Source organism: Pecten maximus, chromosome 5 (assembly GCF_902652985.1).
Source record: "Pecten maximus chromosome 5, xPecMax1.1, whole genome shotgun sequence".
Taxonomy (NCBI): Eukaryota; Metazoa; Mollusca; class Bivalvia; order Pectinida; family Pectinidae; genus Pecten; species Pecten maximus.
Window position 1 is genome coordinate 34,053,352 of NC_047019.1, and position 18,953 is coordinate 34,072,304.

The 18,953-nt window shown below is 36.2% G+C and overlaps 1 protein-coding gene across 1 annotated transcript; it reads right to left on the bottom strand.

Annotated features, from left to right (window-relative positions):
* Positions 1-564: 564 nt before the first annotated feature.
* On the bottom strand, positions 565-17,141 carry LOC117328430 (amine sulfotransferase-like). Its single transcript, XM_033885958.1, has 3 exons — positions 16,992-17,141; positions 1,221-1,373; positions 565-828 (listed from the first exon to the last, which is right to left on the bottom strand). Exons 1-3 carry the CDS (start codon positions 17,139-17,141, stop codon positions 565-567), a joined length of 567 nt encoding a protein of 188 aa, XP_033741849.1.
* Between the last annotated feature and the right edge of the window lie 1,812 nt (positions 17,142-18,953).

The following is an 18,953-nucleotide window of genomic DNA, read 5'->3' on the forward strand; positions in this document are numbered from 1 at the left end:
TGGAAAGGCCACGTCTTGAAACCTCAGTGATCAACATCTTTGTCTGTTACATTTCTTTCAAAATTTGGTATCAATTTACCTTTCGGAAGTCTTCGTAAGAAAGACTAAGACAGTTCGGAATGTTCCATTTCTCTAGCTCTTGAATCCAGGAAAACCACGAACCGAAGAAATCTATATTAAGATGAAATTGTGAGCATCAAATCGAATTTGAATAAGTCTTCAGATATAAAAAAGAAAATCTTATTTATTTTATTTGTTTTATGTTTTCATGAAACATATAACAATAGAACATGATAAAAAGTCATCTTAGGAAATGCATGCAGCAGTACGAGAGACGTTCATAATCCCATAGTTTTCAGCCATATTAGTTTTATATTTGCTCTATATTTTCATAAAAATTATCACATTAAAGCATCATAAAATGTCACAAATTGATGCCGCCGTAAACGAGGCGTTCATAATCCCCCCCCCAAAAAACATTATAGTGGCCTGATTATGCTCTCATCTTCAAAACTGCATTTGCCTGAGCTGATCCAAGGCTTAGAAAGTTTTTTTTATTAAATTTCAAAGGCCACCACATGTCTCAGTTAAAATCTTACGTTCTTCGCCGAGGAAATACTTAAGAAAGCCATCAAACGTTCCCTCGTAGCCGACAAATTTTGTCAGCTTTTGCAGCATGTGGTACAAGGATACCACGATGTCCTTCGGATTACGGGTGATGGTGACAATTTTCCCTTTACCGAGCTTCATCTGTTCAGGGAGGAACCGGAAACGCAGGTGCGAGCCGAATGTTCGCGGCGACTGCATTTCTTCAATGTCGTTGAAATCCTGAAATTCCATCATTGTAGGTGTTCCATGATATTTCAAGGATCCTGACCGTAACATCATCACGGTGTTGTATAGCCAATGTGTACCTAGAGTATTAAACACTGTCATCTCAACTAGATTATAAACCTTCTCAATGATATATACCATGAGTGTGTAGGTAATGGTATCACATCAGATAAACATTGAGCTCAACATGTTGACCGTGTTATGAAATATCAAACGCATGTATGTCGTGTTTTTTTTCACTAGGCATATATATTACAAAAAAAAAAAATGGACAACCATAGGAGGATATATTTAAGTCGGAAGTCACATAGCCAAAGGTAAAATGCTTTTGAATACATGCTTTGTAATAAAATAAGACATTTACCAGATTTAGGAAAAACGCAAACCAGCACATCATCCTCCTTGATATTGCGCTGGGCTATTTTGTCAAGCTGATCTCTAACATTTCCAATGAAATCCGTGGTAAACGGGTATCCGTTGTAACGTTTAAAGGCGTACTTGTTGTTTTCTTCGTCGACGACGGTAACAAGTTCCATGACCTACATAAACATAAATATTGTTGAAAAGAACGGTCGAATACAATATAAACAGATTTTATAGTATACAGTTTTACTGCAAGATCAACAAATCGATCAAGAATCATAATTAATGTCCACAACAGACCTTGAAGACCAGTAGAATCTAAAATGGTTCTGTTCCGTGACAAAGATAGCTCAACTCTCGTGTAAGAGTTTGGCCAGGCAGCACGAGGCTTGCCGAGTGCTGGCCAGGCACACTCTAACACGATGATTAAAATATCCTTGTTCGGGGAACAGACCGAGGTTTGATTATTTTTCTCGCATACAAGTAAATGTAATTGTTAAGAAACTTTTTTATCGCGCCATTTTCAATGTTCCTTGGAATGTGCGTCAAAGTAAATGACGTCGTCATTTACGACATGGTTACTCAGCGTAAAATGATGACGTAACGATATTTTGAGCAGCGTCATATAGCACGTGCCGACTGTTTTACCCCATGTGTGAGATCAATATATCTTTTCCTTAGTAACAGCAGGACGATCCTGTTAAGTATGTGAGAAATAAAATATCACATCTATCCCTTTCCGAGTAAATAAACCTGTTATTTCGAAAGTCGCGTTCAAACAGATTGTTTATGAAAGTTGACTGCATATCACAAATAATACTAAGATACTTAGCCTTGATAATTATTGTTGGTATATTTTACTTAGTAGTGATATACATGGGTGTAGCTTGGTAAAAACTAATATTTATTCAAGGAGCAATGTTAAGTTGGCTTGCCATAAATATTCCACATAATATGTTAGTAACTTGACTATATGTACACAAACTGATAGCTTCATTTGATTGCTGTAATAAAAAACCCTACTACCCTAATTACATTTACCACTTAAGATAATAGTCATTTTTCATGACGAAGAATTAAATCCTGCCCCCTGTGCGTTGTCTAAACCACATAACTTAATGTAAGATCAGTACGCAACAAATTGGAAATAATAGAAGCTGCATTATTCGGAAATTACATGGAAACACATCTCAACCATATCATACTTCATGAAGGTGTCAGTAACTTAAAATTTTCATGATTTTTCATCTCTTGCAATTTCCTCCCTGATTAGGAGCTATCATTACCTCACACTTATCACTTTTAATCTAGATAATTTGATTATTACTAGCGCTGCGGGTAGGATGTAAGAAATTGTACCTGTTGCCCCCATTGCATGCTCATAAGAGACGACTAAATTTGGGATCTTATCTTTTTCTCTTCTTTCTTAGCAACTTCTTTCTTCCTTATGTCTCACTTGACATTGCCTCATATTTGGCCTTTAGTTGAGCATTCGCCCCTGTGAGGAAGGCTTTGGGTTCTGTCCCCTTGCCGAGACATACCAGAGTCTTTAACAATGGTAGTTGCTGCTCATGTTTAGCGCTCAGCATATAAGGAGTGGGACGACTGGTTCGCCCGTTGTCGATATAATGTGACCGGGTGGGATGTCATGTTGGGTTCACGGCAGTTGCTTCAGTGAGGTAGTACTATAAATCGGCAAAAAATTCGGCCTATCACATGAAGACTTAACACAGACATACCGCAGCCTCCTAAAACACAAATACGCACTGACCACACGCATGCATATCGCACGCACGGGAGGCCGTCCTTAAATGACATCAGCTGTCGGTAGGACGTTAAACAAATAAAACCTAACCAAATGGTTATTACTGGACAAGATGTGATAGATCAGCTTGATAACATTCATGACAAGAAACTTCTTGGTCCATACGAAATGATACCGAAAAGTTTTAAAGGACTCCAAATTTTCCATCGTCTTGGACATTAGCAAATTACCAATTAATCATGTTGCAAACTATAGACAAATGCTAATCACATCTTGCTTCAGTAAAATGAGAACATGTACACTCACATGAAAAACGAAAGTAACCGCAATAAACTTGTAGCATCTACATATCATTTTGTCGCTTTAATATGACCAGTAATGTTTATATATCGTTGCAGTTCTCCACTTCAGCATTTGCGCATTCGGGCTATCATAGCTGTTCCTCTTTTTAGAGTCACGAAGCTTTTTATTGGTTGGCAAACAGGGTATATAAATACAAGTGTTGAAACCCTCGATAATTCACAGGAACAGGTACACATATCCAGTCACTGTGCACACAGCATGTTCGTGGCAATGGTAATCTACGACCACGTTAGACAGGTACGTAAATACGTCCATATACGAGTTCAACCAGGTGTAGTCTTCCCCGATTGTAGTCCTACACCGATTGTAGTCATACAAGGCCGTACTTAGGTTGATAGTTTCAATAATAAGGAGATTTCTCCCACAATCAATAATATATTGAGCGTCAGCCTGACAAAGATTGAAGCTGAAAAAAAGATCGAAGCTAAAATTCAATTACATCTGACGTTTTAAATTGGTACCGCGCTCTTAATATTCGACCTATAGCATATATTTGTTATTGGGATCCTTAATGATATAGCTTAGGAAAGTCAGCTCGTCACTTACATTCACTACGGTATACATGGATTTGTAATGGTAATACTTCAATAAAACACTGTATCGGTGAAATGCTAACCGCCGTCTAACTGATATGATATCTCCCTCGGTCTATTTACTGGACACGGAGATATATATACAACAACTGCACCTCAAAAAAGGACTTTTTTGTTGCATGCTCTGGTATAATATGAGATTTTCAATCAGGGAATCTGCTTCGGGCAAGGAAACTAAAAAATTAAAGCGACGAATGCAAATATACTATACCGATCGCAGCATTTGGTACGGCATCTGTTTCTCTTCTACTTCATCTATATCAGTACATAGAATACATCCAGGTATTTCTTTACGTCCCGTTAACACTTTAAGCCATATAAAAGACAGTGTGTAGCTTACATTAAGGTATCCAATTAGTTATTTTGTATACTTGATATACACCTGACATGTTAGGTGTTGGCAAACCCACCAACAGAACTTGCCAACCTGAATTACAAAGGATACTTACAAAAGTCATGCAAAGTTAATAACACATTAAGAGACATATTTGATACAGTATATACATACCTGTTTCTCTCCTGTTAGTGGTACTACGTAATGTTCATGCAGCAGTGTTATGCATAGGCGTGTGTGAGTGTATCAATGATTGCTTTAATGTTATCCTTATATGACATATCACAGTATTCATTTTTTTTTTTTTTTAATTTTACATTCAAGGTTAACACTTACGGCAACAAATATATTTGTATTTGTTAAGAACAAATACATGCAATATTTCAAACGTGTGTCCTACAAACAACCTTTCTACGAATAGCCACTGTTATACACCTATATATATTCGTCATCTCGTGTGGAATATTCTCCCACTTCAATCAATTAAAAACTATTTTGTTTATAGGGGCATAGTATGTACGCGCGGAATAAAAAAATGTATTTTAGCACATGGTATCACTCACTACGAATGTATTCCTCATTCATCTTCTTGCTGACCGGCTCCATGAGCCTTCCTAGGTTAGGCAATCATACGAGGGAACTGTAACATCATCATAAAATTGAACTTTGTCGTCTTTTCCTTGTTATGCTTGGGTTCTCTTTCATACGAGCTTGGTTCTATTTCCCAAGAGCTTGACACTTTCCAACACGAACTGGCTGATGAAAGTGACTATGAAATCTGTGGGAATAAATTTTGTCTAGGTAGTTTGTTACTACAGGTAACTATATAAGAAGATACTCTCCACGGATTTATTGAATGATTCCGTTTAACGGCCCGTCGGCAACTACGGTCACTTTGTGTCAAAAAATATATATCTGGTTATCTCTGTGGTATATGGAATTTCAAGACGGCTGAATTTGTATTGTTATTCTTTGTTGTTTATTCTTTTTTTAAACTGTTGATGTTGACATCATGTGGTCGAGGGCTCTATATACACATTAGGAGGGTTTTACAAACAGTGCAGATAAAACATGAAACACACAAAAAAACGAATGATAGATTGGATGTTTTCGAAAAGTGATCAGGGTGTATTGAAAATATTCTTCTTGATTATGCAGTAATAAATTAATGTTTAGGATCGTACCTGTCCACGGAGGTATGTCAGATATTTCGCTGGGTGAGATAAAAAAAAAAGTCGATACTAAGATTGCTCAGGAGTAGGGCTATCCGGATACCAAATGTTGGAATCAACTTTCCGTTTTGAACGAAATCGAAATTGATATAGGATTAAATAATAGATGGAATGAAATATTGGTGATACCAAATTTAGATTAGGGTGTGAACTGTAGTAACAATTTTATGGTGGCATATTTCTGCCATCGAGTTGCCGACTTACGACTTAAAGAGGTCGACATATTTCCGAGAAGATGTCGACATAAACCGAAAAATATGTCGACTTAATAGTTTACTTACCGCGATAATATTGCCGTGATAATTATCTAGGAAATGGCTGGCAGAAATATGCCACCCTGCGATATAAAGCCGAGTTTCCGACTTCCTAGATACTTATCACGGCATTATTATCTCGGCAATTAAGCTAATAAGTCGACATATTTTTCGGTTTATGTCGATATATTTCTTTATGATGTTGACATCTTCTTGGAAATATGTCGACATCTTTAAATCGTAAGTCGGCAACTCGATGGCAGAAATATTCCACCATACAATTTAGCTCCAAGTGACTGATATAGTCGCAAAAGCAGTTCGCCGTCTGCACCCAAATATGTATGAAATCTTAAAAATGATGTAGTTTCCTTCTGTGGAGCTTTTCAGATGTATTGGTAGTCTTGCGGTTTGAGAGGCAACATCGATTGAAGAGATCGTCTGAACAGATTAAAAATGTATTGTTTTTACACCTTGAGATAAGTGAATGGTTTTCTATTCTCATATAACAAAAAGTTACCGTGTCGATTACATATGCCTTAAAACATCGGCCGATAACTTCGATCTTGATTCACAACATAACCATGTAACTACCATTTCTATATAGTAACAGCCCTGCTATACATGCAATGTTCATGTGTCCAATTTGACTACAAGAACTTGTAACAAATGACGACTGTCCAATTTATCCTCAAAGAAACAGAACGAAAACAATGAAGGAATACGTCTCCAAACTATCTTCTAAAGCTTCGTCAGAAAATATTTGAAGACTCGATTAAATCACCTAGGCGCACGCAGGCACTGTTGATTAAACTTAACAAATCAAATATATTGTGACAACACATAGTTTTAGTATAAATCCGGTACTAATCTATTTTTTTAATACACTACATTTTCTTTAATTGACTGAATGATTCTGTTAATCATATTACTTATGGAGTCATTATATCGTGAGTTGTCATGAAATTGTCGTATCGAGGCACATGTTACCGATACAGAAATTAGAATCCTAGTTGTCTCTTGCAATTTATAAGAATTATTCAGGTGTTTGAACGGTGAAACTAAGTCGTCTGATTTAGGGTGTTAGGCAAAAGTCTCTTTCCTACCCATATTTTAATGTGGCGCACTACCACATGTTATTTTCAAGATAAGTCATGATACAGAGTCCTGACCACTTATTAGCGAATTATTACTGGCCTCAGAACTCACCAATATGTTTGTAAATTACTTCTACTAACCATTACCGATATGAGAAGTAAAGAACTCGCTTACAGACGTATCTTGCCAATGCAGCTTTTCCAGATCAAATACATTAAAGAAACATTGCCTTGTATTTCTCTAAAACGCGTTTTGGGCTTACATAATAAAACATATTTTTAATATCGTGAACCTGAATGGTGGGAGGCGCGAAAATGACTACTTTTCTGAAGCAAGTAAGGCTTAAATCTGAGATAATTAAAGAACAATGAGAACAGAGTTCATAACCTTTCTAACGGGGCAGACACTCACCTTAAAGCCAGTTAAAAGTGAGTTAGTGGCAAAAGTGAATTAATAATATAAAAACTCGTTATTTTTCTCAATTATGCAATATAGGTAGTCGGTATAATTCGTACACATACGTTCAGCGCAGGGCATTCGAAAGTGTCCAGCCGTCTAGTCAAGTCAGTAAATATTCTTAATATCCTAGTCGTCAGTGTGTCGGAGAAAGTAAAAGGACAGTGTGCCTGAGAAATATTAAACAATATATTTTTTTAGATAGTGAAATTATGGATTGAGCATTGGTTTATACAATGTGTAAACCTGACTACCTGTGTTATGCTTGTTTTTTCACCATCAGAATTTGAACGATAGAGACGGAGACGGAAATCTTAATTACAAAAATACAAATCGCAGGGTTCAGTTTTAACTTTATTTATTTTCCTAGTTCGTGAACATGATATGACACTGATATAAAAATGTTTTCTTAATTTGATTATTCACGACAGCATTGTAAACAATTTTTAATACTTAAAGAAATTAATTAATGTCTGAAGAAAATATGAAGGCGTAAAGGAAACATATACAGCTCGAGGTAGAGGGAAAGGAGAAATGAGAAACTAAGTGAAGGAAGCGATTTGTAGACATATGTCGGTTTGATATTCCACCAACTATTGACGCGCCGACATTTTATAACAATGACAGGAATGATTATTAACAAAAAAATAATGTATATATAATTACACACAATATATTTGATACAATAATTATAATATATAACCACATTTTGCCAAATTAGGGTGGGCGATATTTTATAATATTCTATTAGTTAATTATATACTCTTTAATTATATACTTTGACCTCCATTGCCCTGCAGGTAGGGCGTAATAATTGTACCTGCTGCCCCCATTGCATGATCCTAAAAGACGACTAAATTTGGGATCTTATCTTTTCTCTTCGTTCTGAACAACTTTCTCCTTCCTAATGTCTCCCTTGACAATGCCACACGTTTGGCCTTTAGTTGAGCGCTCGCCCCTGTGAGGAAGGCTTTGGGTTCAGTCCCCTGGCCGAGACATACCAGATTCTTTAAAAATGGTAGTTTATTTTCCGGCTTAGCGCTCAGCATATTAGGAGTGGGACGACTGGTTGGCCCGTTGTCAGTATAATGTGACCGGTTGGGGTGTGCTGCTGGGTGTCTTCGGCAGTATGCTTCAGTGAGGTACAATGTAGCACTTTAAATCGGCAAAAGTTCCGGCCTATCACAAGGACTTCACACGAACATATCGCAGCCTCCCAAAACACACATACGCACTCACTACACGCATGCATGTCGCACGCACGGGAGGCCGTCCTTGAATGACCTTAGCTGTTAATAGGACGTTTAACAAAATAAACCAAACCAAAATTGACCTCCATGTGACGATGTTTTATACAATCAGATTAAAGCATATTTTGATAAAGCGAAAAAGTGTGGATACATAGTTCGTGACTTGAGATATACATAAACATTTAAATAACTTTTAAATCACAGTACCAAATATCGAATGATCATATGATGTGTGTCATATCTAGGCCCATATACCTGACACTACATCATGATCTGGCCATTGGTAGGTAGTGTCACACTGGTTATCTTCTAGCTAAAACTCCGGACTTAATATTATAATACATGTACGTCTCTGTTGGATGGTAAAATTGACTGAATAATGAAATAAAGTACAATTTAATATAGATTTTCAAATAATATTTCCGAGACTGACCTTTTTATTTTTATTTTTTATTATTATTATTATTACAAGCTAACCGGTAATAAGTATTTATATATTAAAAAAAAAAACTACTGTATCTATCACCTGTGTTCATTGCAGTATAACACAATCTGTGTAAGATAGATTTTTATTCGGGGGAAAAAGTCTTTCTGCGATAAAGCACTGGACAAAGTCTGAGTGCATAGAATCAAACAAAAAAGTGATGTGCATGATTTTTCTAAAACTTTTTTCTATTTATAGTAACATTATCTTTGACCTTTGACTTTCAAGCCTGAAGCTACATGTAATATTCTAAGCAAATACTTTCTTAAGTAGCAGTGATCTTGACCATCGGGCCCTGATAAGTTATCCTTGAAAGCAGGCACAAGGTAGAACTTGATAACTTCTAATAAGCATAATCAGCTCAGCTGAATTCATAATATATTGTACTTCAACTGATTTTCAATTTATAGAAATAGTGACATTGACCATTGACCTGCAGGCCTGACAGAGTAATGAAGGTATTGTGCAGCAATCAAACAAGATGCCCTATGGACCTGTATCAATGACCTGCTTCTCTGGACCTCTTGGCTATTGAGAAAAAAAGTGTTTCAATATTTTAGCATGTTCGACTCCCGTGACTGTGAATGAATGTCAAGGTCATTCATTTTAACAAACTTTGTATCACTTTACCACAGCATACTACAGGCCAAATATCAGGTCACTTGGCCTCTGGGTTATTGAGTAGAAGATTTTCAAATGTTTACAAGTTTGGCCCCTGTGCCCTATAATGAAGGTAAAGGTCATTCATTCCAAAAAACTTGCTAGACTTTCCGGCATGTGATTGAGTTGAAAATAGACGGACAGACAGAGACCATTTCATTGTAGGGCACCACATCTCGTGATTTGGGACCATAACTACAAATGTTCATTTGAATGGAAGAATCCCCATTTTGGTCCCATTTCTCCCCCTTGCGCTGCGAGAGAAACTCAAGTTTCTTAAAAACATTTAGTCCAGCTGAGTAATGCTCCAGAACAAGTTTGAAAACATTGTGATCATCAAGTTGGCCATACAGAAGAAGAACAAATTAATAGTGATGTTCTCTTAGACTATTGAATGAAAAAGCAAAAGGACATAATTATTGATGTGATAAACATACTGCAATTTGAATTTAGTACATGTATGTGCTGATCTGACAAATCAGCAAATTCAAGATGTCCAACACCATCAGTATGCTCAAACATTCAACATAAAAGGAAGTGGCAGAGCATGTCTATATTTATTATAGCCATGCAAAATATTAATGTATTGCAAAACAAAAAGGAATTCTGCAACAACCAATTCTCAAAATTCACCTAAATATGATCATATTTTACCAAAAGGAAACTGGGAATATAGAGAAATGAGAAGAAAAATATTTAACAGAAAGAAATATAAAGAACCTTTTGAGGGACTTTAACTAAAGAGATATTATGAAAAAAAAATCAGAAATATACAAATAAGAAAGTGGGAACCTTACTATATAAAAGTTATATCTGATTGATATGAATAAGTCCCCTATCCCCAAAATGGAAAGTAAAACAACCATAATTAAATCATGGAAACAGAAATGACTTTGTAAAGTTTCGAATCTTCTGTAACTTTAAGATTTCTTGAATTTGATGAATTTGAAAAATGAAGTCAATGAGTCTAAACAAAATAACGAACTTCATTTTTCGAACACTTCCAGATACATATGTATCATCAGATGTATATTAATTATGAAGTGCAGAACAATGAGGAAAAATGAACGATAAACTGCTAGAATAGCTAGACCTGTATAAGATATATATAGGAAAGAAAATAAAGGGACACAACTCTTCAAGTTAGTGGAAATCCAGCCCTGAATTTAATGTGATGATTGTCTTTTGAGAATGTTTTCCTTGTATGTGTCTAACTTCCAGTGTTTGTGCCAGAGGAAACTCTGGCAACTCATTCTCATGAAGGGTCTTTGACCTGTTAGAAGGTGAGATTGCCAGATCTAATAATAAAATCTGATAAAAAAAATATTGCAGTGTTTTTGGATGGATCCACCAATGTTACTACAATGTTTAATAAAATTGTTTTCGTATCAATAAAGCAAACTTATGTATTTTCCGTAATTATTTTCATTACAGATTTCAGAATTGAAGGAAATGCTTATGCTTGAGTTGATCCAAGAGATATAACACAGTATTCTAAAAAATATGTGTATTAATTATAATTGTCACAGAAAAATGTCAAACGCACAATATGATGTGGAGTGCATTGGATATAGAAAGCTTAATTCCTGCTCTGTAGTCAAGTTGTCAAGAATCATATCCTTTTACATACAATTTATATATATATATATATATATTGACTTTAATAGTTGTATTGAGGATTTATAACAAAGAAAAAAAACTATTCTTTCTACAGAGAATAGTGTGGAAATAGAGATGAACTAAATTAAAAAAATGTAGACAATACAATCTGGTGATTTGTGTAAAATGAGCTTAATTTTACATCTTCATAGTGTGTTAAATTTACAGTCTGTCAGAACTGACAGAGAAAAACATTCCATACACACATATGTTTTCTGCTTTTACTGGTGTCATTCCCTGTTGTGTCCAGTATGTAACATCTCATCTTCAATAACCAAAGTTTTATTTCTAAAACCATATTTTCATGACTTAGCCTTGATAGGCCAAATAGAATAAAAGCTTTATTTCTACTAACCAATCTTAACCTTAAAAAGATTTCCCCCTAATCCATTTTTTCCTAAATTGCAAATATTTGTTACCTTTGTGTAGTTGATTCCTGTTTAACTGTCAGCAATACAAATTTACAATGTATATGTAATTCAATTGCACTTAAAATATAGATATCTCCAGGTTTTCCATCCATTGGTTATATCTGTTTCTTAAACAGTTCAATGAACTGTTACATTGTTCTATTTCAGATTTTCCTGTGTTGAATTGTTTCACTATTTCAGATTTTCCTGTGCTGAATCGTTTTTGCCAGATTGTTTAAAAACAATCCTACCCACCAATTAACTGGGTACCCTCTTTTCCATTTACCTGTTCGTAGAAACAAACGAGCTTTCCAATTAGTGTGTGTGTCTTTTTTAAGATTATCTAATGAAATTGTGTATTACATATGGGTAGACCATGGGTTCAAAATTCATTGCAAGTCCCTGGAAGTGTAAATAGTAATGGCAACACAGATTACTGTGGTGATTTGTGCAATATGTCAGATTTTTTGCTGAAATTATTCGGGGAAAATTTTCTGTATTTATATCAATTGGGAAAAATTAAATTGACTATATTCTTAATGTAAATTGGCAACAAAGGAAAAGACTAGGTGGCCAGTGCTGAAACAATCATAAGTTTCAAAGTTTTTTATCGTAAAAAGTTACACTATAATGTGGCGGACGAGGGGAATTAAATGCAAGGCTAAATCTGCCAAGGTTGAATACAAGATAATCAACCTTTGGTTAGAAAAGACAGTTAGATACAGAGGTTCGATAATAAACTGTAATGTGTCTTCACTTTTCTTTTGCTGGGTGTCTTCAGCAATTTAGATTCGTTTTAGTGAGTTAACCTTAAAGTTGGCATCAGATCCACAGTTCCACACTACCAAAAGGAGACAAACATGAACACTGCAGACTCCCAAAAACATGTATTAATAACCAGACATTTATTTTGACTCAGTGGTAGAGAGTCCGTCTAGAGTTCGGAGGGTCCCGGGTTCGAACCCCAATCTGGTTCGAACCCGGGTTCCTGGGTTCGAACCCCAATCTGGCTACATTTTCTCCTTCTCCTAGCCTGTAACAGTAATTTTCCTGAAGTCCCGACTTTAATCCGTACGTATAGAGGAGGCATTGAAATAAATTTAATTGATCTTGTAATACAAAATAACTTTTCCCAATAGAGCTATGTGTTATCAACACCAACCCCTGTGCTCAGTGCCTTAAGCAATGTCAGTCAGGGCACAGGGCCTCGTCACAATCTTAGCGTTTTGTAAACACTTGAAGCATTTTAATATACCCTATGAATCATGATTAGCCTGAGAGCTTGATAACGCGTAATAAAAACGTATCAATCTTTTACTTTGGATTTCATACCAAAACATGCAAGTAATTATAATTGGTTTGATAAGTGAGTTGGCGATAAATAATCGTCAATATAACTATGACTATGAAAACAAAGCATCGTTTATATCAATTAAAACAATCAAAGGTTTGTGACGATGTCGATCCTTGATTTCTACCATATTTTGGTTACCTATGAGTAAGACTACGATACGGAATTCCTCACACATGCTAACTACTACACACGGATCAGAAGTTGATATCAACTATACTTTGTTTCGATAACCCATTGCTCGTACGTAAAATAGAAATGGACTCTTGTATCAAAATGCATAAAATATGACACTGTTACAGGAAGAGTTCCTCAGTCAAAATACATTTAGGAGATCTCTGGACCATATTAAAATGCTAGAAATATACAAAGGGACATTACTTCGATAACAAAAAGAAGTAGGAATAGAATGCAACACAGAAAACACTATATCATTATCACAAAGACGTCAAAATTTCAAAATAACGCAGGTCGATATCTCCGTAAAAACAAAAGTTTACGCATATGGGTCATTTTTGCGCCCTATTCTCACCGGATTCAATCGTACTGACCGAGCGGCGGTGTTTACACCTGGGCGTCGATAATTTCAATAGAAAATTGACGCCGAAGAAGGGATCGGAAGAACGGCTGAGGTATTTTTTCTTTATTGATGTGATAATGCTTCAAGGAAAATAACCCGACCCCGGAACAATATGATAAATTGGTCATAACTTGCAAGGATAACGGACAGGAAAAACACCTTTCATTTTTGCTAATTCACCCACCGTGTAGACGGGTATGACCAAATTATGCGCTAATCCACGAAGTATGCAACATATACAGCAAAATCCGTGATCGAAATTTCTGTATATCTCACAGTTTATCTTAATTATATATTTTGACATTATCAAGTCTTGTTGGATTGATTGGTAATAGTTAAATAGGAAAAAAATAGACATTTCAATATTTTACACCTGTGGTAACAAAGACGTTCTAGAGCTTTATACCCTGGTATAGTTAGGTAGGTTTTTTCTGTGCTTACTTCCGTTTCCTCGACCCTTTAAGGAGGCCTGTCCATGAATGAACTATAACGTATTGATCGGGCAACATAAATGCAGAAAAATATATAAACAAAAATCGTCAAAAGTTCAACTCTGTTATTTTTTTAGCGGTGAGCTTATGGCATGGCGCGGCCGTCCGTCCGTCAACTTTTCCTTTAAATCGCTACTAGTCCTAAACTACTCAGTGAATTTTGACCGCCTGAGGGGCGGGGCCAAATAGGGGAAATAGAGATCAGTCTTTAAATCGCTACTAGTCATAAAGTTTTTAATGGATTTTAACTAGATTTGGTCAGGAGCATCCTTGGGGGAAGGGGAACCGAGTTTGTATAAATTTTTACTCTGAACCCCCAGGGGCCTGAGGGGCCGGGCCAAATAGGGGAAATATAGCAAATTCTTTGAAATCCTTCTTCTTCTGTAGGAATAAAGGGATTTGATCCATATTTTGTCTGAAGCAACCTTGGGTGAAGGGGAACCAATTTTATATAAACGGTGGGTCTGCCCCCCGGGGGGTCTTAGGGGCGGGGCCCAATAGGGGAAATATAGCAAATTCTTTAAAATCCTTCTTCTTCTGTAGAAATGAAGGGATTTGATTCATATTTGGTCTGAAGCATGCTTGCGTGAAGGGGAACCAATTTTGTATAAACGGTTGGTCTGGCCCCCCAGGGGACTGAGGGACGGTGCCCAATAGGGGAAATAGGGTTAATCCTTTAAATCGCTACTAGTCATAAAGTGATAAATGAATTTGAACCAAATTTGGTCAGTAACATTCTTGGGAGAAGGAGAACAGAGTTTGTGTACATTTTTACTCTGAACCCCCAGGGGCCTTAGGGGCAGGGCAAAATAGGGGAAATAGATATTAGTCTTTAAATCGCTACTAGCCATGAAGTTTTTCATGGATTTTAACTAGATTTGGTCAGGAACATCCTTGGGGGAAGGGGAACCGAGTTTGTATAAATTTTTACTCTGAGCCCTCAGGGGCCTGAGGGGCGAGGCCAAATAGGGGAAATAGGATTAATCTTTTAAATCACTACTAGTCATAAAGTTATGAATGAATTTGAACCAAATTTGGTCAGGAACATCCTTGGGAGAAGGCGTAACAGAGTTTGTATAAATTTTTGCTCTGAACCCCCAGGGGCCTGAGGGGCGGGGCCAAATAGGAGAAATAGAGATTAGTCTTTAAATCGCTACAAGTCATAAAGTTATGAATGAATTAGAACCAAATTCGGTCAGGAACATCCTTGGGGAGGGGAACAGAGTTTGTATAATTTTACTCTGAATCCCCAGGCGCCTGAGGGGCGGAGTCTAAGAGGCCCAATGGTCTTTCCCCACCCTAAGGGACTTAGTTTCTTCAAATACAATTAGGTTGTAAAAATAATCCATCGGGTCTTTCAGTCTCTTAGAGAGTATGTGTTTGAACAAATTGAACATGAACATTATTTTGACATTTGGTCAAATCCAACCAGGTGAGCGATACAGGCCCCATGGGCCTCTTGTTTACATCACTACCACGTCAGCAAATTACAATGCCCGGGTGTAAAGCTCCAGAGCGTCTTCGTTGCTCATTAGTATATTCATTCAAAATATACATTGTTGACCAGTGTTGCAACTTGTACATATCGATGACGTCATTTTAAGTAATTTAATTTAAAACGATCGATTGCATTCGTTTGTGAACGTCTGTTCGTTTCTATATGCCGAATTCTAAACTGAAAACACTAAACTGTTCCAATACCGAAGCAAGAACATTAACATTTGCTCTATAAAACGACCCTAGAGCACCCCATTACCCTAAATAAGTTCTCTACAGCGTGTAGGCGCTTGTACGTGAATAACGAAAAGAGCTGTACATTCCAGCTGTCAAGCATCGTCAAATTTTCATTTCGTCAATTGATGCCAGTTATAATGCCGGTGAATTTGATTTATTTCGTTTAACGTCCTAAAGACAGCCCGGGTCATTTAAGGACATGTGATGTTTAGAAGCAGGAGTATCCGGGGTACCCGGAGAAAAATCAACGGCCTACGGTAAGGACCAGGCAACTGCCAAACGTGGGTTTCGAACCGGCAACCAAGGGGTGGACTGTGAATAACTGATCATGAAGAACATCTTTATCTAAGTTTCTAAGTACGAAGAACAAGCGTATCAAGTTGATTTGTACAAAAAAAAAAAAACTTGATTGAGTGATCTGGCCATATTAACCGACCAAGTGTTAATGTAGTCTTTCATGCCGGTCACGTGACCACGCGAGAATACGAGAACCGCAAACACGTTCAGATAACAACGCTTGACAAAAAACTTTGAAATACGGTTGTTAAAAATATACTGAACTGAAGAGGGAATTTTGAAATATTGATTGTATTTAAAACAATGTTGTTGTTTTTTTTTTGTTTTTGTTTTTTTGTTCTGTTAAATTATAAATGAACTAACATACTCAATAACATAATATTCTCCTCAGATTTTGACGTGCTAACAAAAGCAATCATATTTCTTCGTTATTAACTGTCATCTTAATACGATTGTAAATTTTCTCTTTAATATATACCATGTGTATATAGGTAATGGTATCACAAGAGGAAAACATTGCGTTCAACATCTAGATCGTGTTATGAAATATCAAACGTATGTAGGCCTTTATATAGGCATGGTGTTGAAAGGATTTGAATAAATTGATGAGGAACATCAAATGTCTTCGGCAAGCCTTTGGCTCTTTATATCCCAAAAGCCATGGACATAAAGCCATGGACAGTTTTCCTCCAGGCGTATATACATGTATTACAAAAGTTCAAAAGCATTTGACTTCCTGCTTTGTAACAAAATAAGACATTTACCAGATTTAGGAAAAACGCAAACCAGCACATCGTCCTCCTTAATATTGTGGTTGGCTATTTTTTCAAGCTGATCTCTAACATTTCCAATGTTTTCTAAGGGAAACGGGTGTCCGTTGTATCGTTTAAAGGCATATTTGTTGTTTTCTTCGTCGACGATGGTAACAACTTCCATGACTATAAAATGACACCTACAAAAACATGAGAATTGTTGTACTGCACGGCATAATACATTATAAACAATTTAAAAGGAGGTGGGTCAAACAAAGTGCGACATTTCAAGTTATCAAATGTTGATTGGGAAGTCCATTTATCTTAAGCCTAACACGAAACAACAAGATCTTGCAAGTTTTATTGCAAGATCAACAAATTGACCGAAGATTATTATTTAGATCCACAACAACCTTGACATTCAATTTTGATGTTTTGGTTCAAGTATGCTATTGACCTAATATCATGCCACTTGGCTATGAAAAAAACATTGTTTAAGATTTAAGCCTATTTGACCCCTGTGACATTGAATTTAGGTCAAGGTCATTCATTTGAAGAAATTTGTTAGCCTTCACCCCAGCATACAACAAGATTAATACACGGTCTTTGTCCTTCATGGCAATTGAGAAAAAGTTATTGAAAGTTATTGTTTTTAAGGACAAATGAGCTTGAAGGACGGAATGACGGATAACGGACGCCGCACCACGGCATAAGCTCACATTACCTTCGGGCAGGTGAGCTAAACACTCTTACTACCCTTATTACATGTACCTACCTAGATACACTGATAATAATGCATTCCTTACATTATTCATCCTTAGTTGATAATTATTTGCCAGTGTGTATAATTAGATCCAGGCCCTTGTGCTAAATCGAAATCACATTGTACGATCTGAATTATTCGGAAATGACATTTTATGTTGACAGAAAAGAATCTCAACTGTCGCATACAAAGCATTGGTATAATGATTGATTTATACTCGTGTACCATAGAGAAGAGACAGATTAACAGGACTCGATTGGGGGGGGGGGGGGGGGGGGGGGGGGGGTCTTCATTATGCCATACAATACAGTTGCAACTCAAGAGAAGTGCCTTAGAGACAAATGACATTGATATTGTATGGGTTGAAAGTTGTACTGGAAATCGTCCGTTTTATTGGGTTTTGTATTTATAGACCTACTGATGCTAATGTTGAATACTTGAGAGAATGAGATGCATTATTAGACAAAGCAATAAGTAGTCTATTTTATGATATTTTCACAAATAATATTAAAAATGACATGCTAAAATTGAGACCCCATTCTCATCTTTCTATTCTTTATCTGAATAAAATTTCATTTTTATAAAGGCGCTAACATGAGTAACTGCTCACAGCTCTGCATCACCTGACATAATAATGTTAGACTGATTCAAAGTATTGTGGAGATTATGAAGTGACCAGAAACCAATCAAGGCTGTTATATTTTCCTAATTTTTTTTAAGAAATTCGTCTTATTAAACGATGACAAATTTGAAAAAATGAATAGATCTTTGAAAGTGACTAGATTTTAATTTCAGATGACATACCTTTGAAGAACAAAAACAGAGATTATTCTTCGGCAAATAATATAATCCATACAAACATAAAAAGCGGCAAAACCAATACTCACTCGGAAACTTAAGAAATATATGAAATGATTTAATACGAACCGAAAGAAGAACATTTCGAAAATCTATAATAAGTCTTTGTAAGATATAGCAATGTGCGATGAAAATTTCGAAACCAGTCCTAAGAGGGAAAAGCAAAACTGAAAACATAGTTCTTCTACTTCGTGTAGGTGTCAGTATCCCAACTCTGTTGGATCAAGCTATAATTTTAGATTAAATTGTTAGTGAAGTTATATCAAGACACCCATCAGGATTTGTATTTGTGAAGTTAGTAAAGATATGGTATGGCATTCTGGTATCCTATATGAATCATAAACTGACGGGGTTGAGGGTAATCTATAATTGTTT